Source organism: Etheostoma cragini, chromosome 16, assembly GCF_013103735.1.
Source record: "Etheostoma cragini isolate CJK2018 chromosome 16, CSU_Ecrag_1.0, whole genome shotgun sequence".
NCBI lineage: Eukaryota > Metazoa > Chordata > Actinopteri > Perciformes > Percidae > Etheostoma > Etheostoma cragini.
Window position 1 is genome coordinate 13,849,453 of NC_048422.1, and position 4,238 is coordinate 13,853,690.

Genomic DNA, 4,238 nt, shown 5'->3' on the forward strand with positions numbered 1-4,238 from the left:
GGTCTCAACACAGCTGTTTTGTGTTGTGGGACTGGCTGACTGTTTTTCTTTAGTTTAGTTCTTTACTTTCCATACCTAGGACTCAGGTGCTGCCTCAGCTGCTGTTGACTTTGGCTGGGGTAGAATTACCTCTTATTTTAGAGATCACACAGGCTTGGCCCAGGGAGCCCTGTGGTTGTTGATGCCATCGACTTTAGAGTAGGTCAGGGAGGACAGCTAGATCTACATCACTACGACAGATCAGGGCTGCATCTATCTAGTCTAGTAAGGGCTGCCTACAATGGCAGAAGCGGGAGTTTGTTTTAAGATATTATGTCATATATATGTCATTATGTGTAACCTTTGAGTTTTCAAAGACCCTACCCAAACAACACAGAAACGTATATGTTTGCAACTCACTGGTGTTTAAGTAAATTTCTACCCTCAGCATCCACAGGTGCAACAATAATAAACATAATTCAATTTAATGTTAAATGTATTTTATTGTATTTATCAATAACTACATTTATTTTACAACTGTACAAAATATGGTACGTACTTTGTACTGGTACAGCAGTGATGAGGAAACCAAACACTGAGTAAAACATCAGGGAATAAAAAACAAAATCCTGCTATATTACTCAAAGCAATTAGCTTTTATTTAGCTTTACAAAAAGTTACATAAAAGACTTTGATTCATAGTTTTTAAATTGTATTACTTTAACAAAAGGTAGAAGAACATTTTACAGTTTCATTTATAGTCTTAAAAAAAGAAACATTTCAATTTATAAGACATTTTCAATTCAACTAAACAACATTTTAGAGGACTACACTGGGTAGCACAATTTACAGATTATTCAAAGGCTAGGGGCAGGGTTGAAACCAGAGTTACTGACAAAACCAGTTTGTATTATTAGAAATCCTCTAGGAACATCAATGCGCAGGCTTCATGAAAGATCAAAGTAGAATCATCTGATTTGTGATACTGCCTTTACTAACATTTTTTTGTAATCAAATCTCTTAATATTCGATCAAGTAGATTATAAAAATGACACAGCATCGCTACAAACATGCTAAAATAATTTACAATGCCCTCAGAGGAGTGTACAGTTATAAAAACAAAACTTAAAAGTTGTACAGCCACTGATTGCTTGTGAAATCAATTATAAGGCACTTTGGGTAACAGCTATTTAAGACAAACACTGCATTGAGCAAAATATACAGTGTGTCTATTACCATTAAAAAAGCACAGGACAAGTAAACCACTTTTGGTAACCATACATACACATTAAACGTTTGCTAATAATTACATGCTGAGCAAACAGATAGTAAAGAGGGCGACTATCCATTTGTGTGTTGGTGTGCGTCTAACCTTTGCAATGAAGCCCTGAAATGATAAGTGAACACCAGCCACTACATTGGACTTGATCTTGATAAGCATATTTTGTTGGATTAAACCTTTTAGCAGGTAAAACATCACTGCTAAAATACAAATAAAATGAGCAAATACAACAAAGGAGAAAGAGCTTAATAATCAGAAAAAGGGTGTCACGATTTCAAAATTCAAGTCAAAATCTTGAATATCGAATTACAAAATGGAATCGTCAATACAGCCACGCCCCACTGAAGTGTGCGAAAGTGTGGAATTATTTAGGATTTCCAGTGAGTTATGTTGACAATGTTCACGTTGATGACGAAAAAGCCACAGTTTGCAAGCTCTGCTATGTGTGTGTTTATTCGGTGTGTTTACCATTGCACATTAGCCTAGCAGCTAGTGTATATTCCTTCTTATAGCTTTATCCCAACAAAACCGCACGGTTGAATTTCAGCCTGCATGCACGATTTATAGCCTAAACAGAGGCTATAAATATAGATATATAGATATATTAGAGAGAGCTACAAGTTAGCGGACTGCCATCTGCCGAGTTGCCCTCTTTACTGTCAGTTTGCTCAGCTGCTGTGCTGGCTCGAAGGTGTTTTGAGCCCCAAACTAAGCCTTCAAGACAGCGTTGCGACCGTTGTCTTCAACCATAACCATTGCCTAATCTTACTGCCTTCATAGACAGTTAAAGAAATGGACCAACAGATCCCGTTTAGAGCCCAACCGATAAAGGATTTTTAAGGCCGATACCAATACAAATATTTGGTTATTTAAGAAACAGAAACACGTAACAAAAAATTAACAGATGTCCCTAACATTAGTTAGTTTTAGTTATTTATGAGTTCTCACTAAAATAATATGATAATTTGTTTTATGGTCACAACAGAACAGAGGCACATCAAAATGTATTAAAGTTCTAATAAATAAAATGTATAAAAATACCTAATGGAAGTCGAGTCAGACCGGCTGTTTTCGAGTGCAGATGTTAGTTGCGTGTGCTCAGATTTAAATGATTTACAACATAACTGTAATACTGAAATTTGTGAAATCCATGAAATAATAAACTTTTCTCATTACAAACAATAACAGAAGAGGAGAATCATTTCAAAAACAATTAAGCTATATGGTTATGTGATTGCTAACGTTAGCATAAATCGTCATTCCAGTGACTGCCATTGACAGGTCCATTTTTACTGTATTGACATTACAGAAGTCTCTTGTTAGCATCTTATATGCTAGCTACTGGCTGCAAATCGACGCATGCGCAATTCACAGCTTCACTGGTCGCAAAGTGACGCATGCGCAACTCAAATCTGCACTCTTCTCACATTGGGCTGTGACAGTGACGTAAGCAAGTCTACTGGTAGCTGTGGCAAGAGAAATCTCAATCATTCCAAATCTTGCAGAGACGGAGAGCGTCGGTATATGTTAGGAGATAACATGGGCACAGGCTAATGATAGCTAACTAAAATACTAGTTAACATTAGTAATTAAACCTAAACAGCTAATGTAAGTTGAAACAGCCTGTGTGCTTCTCCTGACAATACGGCTTTTTAGCATTAAAATGGCGCCATAGGAGCTACGCTTCATGGACGTCCGCTTACCCCCTTGATTGCATTTCAGGCAGTGCGAAGTGTCTGCCTTCAGGATGGTCTGTAAACGTTTTTTTTACTTTATAGACAAATTGTCAAGTAGATACGTTATTGTTACATTTTGTTATTAATAAATGTTTAAATTTAACAATGTAATGTGGTACATTGCAAACAAAGGTCAGACATTATATTACATACAAGCAGGGCCTGAAGTTAACGTTTTTGGCCACCTGCCACAGTGGGTGGATTTAAAAATCCCCCCACCACTGTCACTTTTTACCAGCCACTTTTTTTGGCCTCATAAAGGTGAAAAACAGGAATTTCTGTGTCTCTATCAGCCTACTCATGAACATTGCACCGCCATCACGTGCTGTAGTAGGAGGCCCGCCTTGATAATCCAGCATGCTTTCCTATCCTGGGCTGGGACAGCAATCATCCAGTTTGATTACGGATAACGCTTACAGTTACGTGTCTGAATTACTCAATTCTTATTGGCTACCAGCCAACGTGGCAGGTAGATTGACAGTGTTACTCGTCGATTGCAAAATTCACCTGCATTTGGCATTTAATTTCATGCCCTGCATACAAGTCTAAAATGGCATAACAACCTGTGCTTTAAAAAAAGTAAAAATCCTGAAACGTATCGAATCGTGACCTTAGAATCTAAAGCCTAATCAAATTGAAGATTTAGAGGCATAAACATTTGCTATAGTAGGGGCAAGTAAGGAGGAGCAAATGTGTATTTCAAGTTGATTCTGAGGATTGCCATGACCGAAGTTTGAGCTAAAACTCAAAAGTAATTCTAATTTAGATCATCAGTTCCTAACTGAGCAGCACATTAATCTTTAAAAACCTTATGGAGGTGATTTAAACACATCATAAGTAAAACCACAAATCTTTCCTCCATACTGTGCAGCCTTACATAAGTATGTATCTTCCTCTACAAAGAGCAGTTCAAAGGTAAAGATGGTGGAATGCTTACAGACACACTGTAGTTAGTATGTTGACTTAGTATACAGGCTTGTAGAAAATCTGTCCACCAAGCAGCCTGCGTTTCAGCTCCCGCCACAGCAGGCTGCGCTCTCTCTGGGATCCCTTCATGAAGCCACGGTTCTCTTGAGCCCGGCGAGACAGGTAAGGAATGACCTCATTGACTGGGCCATAGGGAACATACTTGTAGACTGGGAAACCTGCTTGACCTGTTTTGAACATAGAGCATGAGACAGGTTTTAAATCAATGCCAACTTTGTCCCACCCGGGGGGGGGGGGGGGGGGGGGGGGGGGGG

The 4,238-nt window shown here is 38.5% G+C and overlaps 1 protein-coding gene across 1 annotated transcript in view; it reads right to left on the reverse strand.

Moving 5' to 3' along the window:
* Positions 1-3,698: 3,698 nt before the first annotated feature.
* prodha (proline dehydrogenase (oxidase) 1a) overlaps positions 3,699-4,238 on the reverse strand; it is an 8,794-nt gene continuing 8,254 nt past the window's right edge. The window contains exon 14 of the mRNA XM_034896463.1: positions 3,699-4,151. Coding sequence (XP_034752354.1) covers positions 3,961-4,151 — 191 coding nt within the window. The 3' untranslated portion in view covers positions 3,699-3,960. The remainder of the gene's footprint in view (positions 4,152-4,238) is intronic.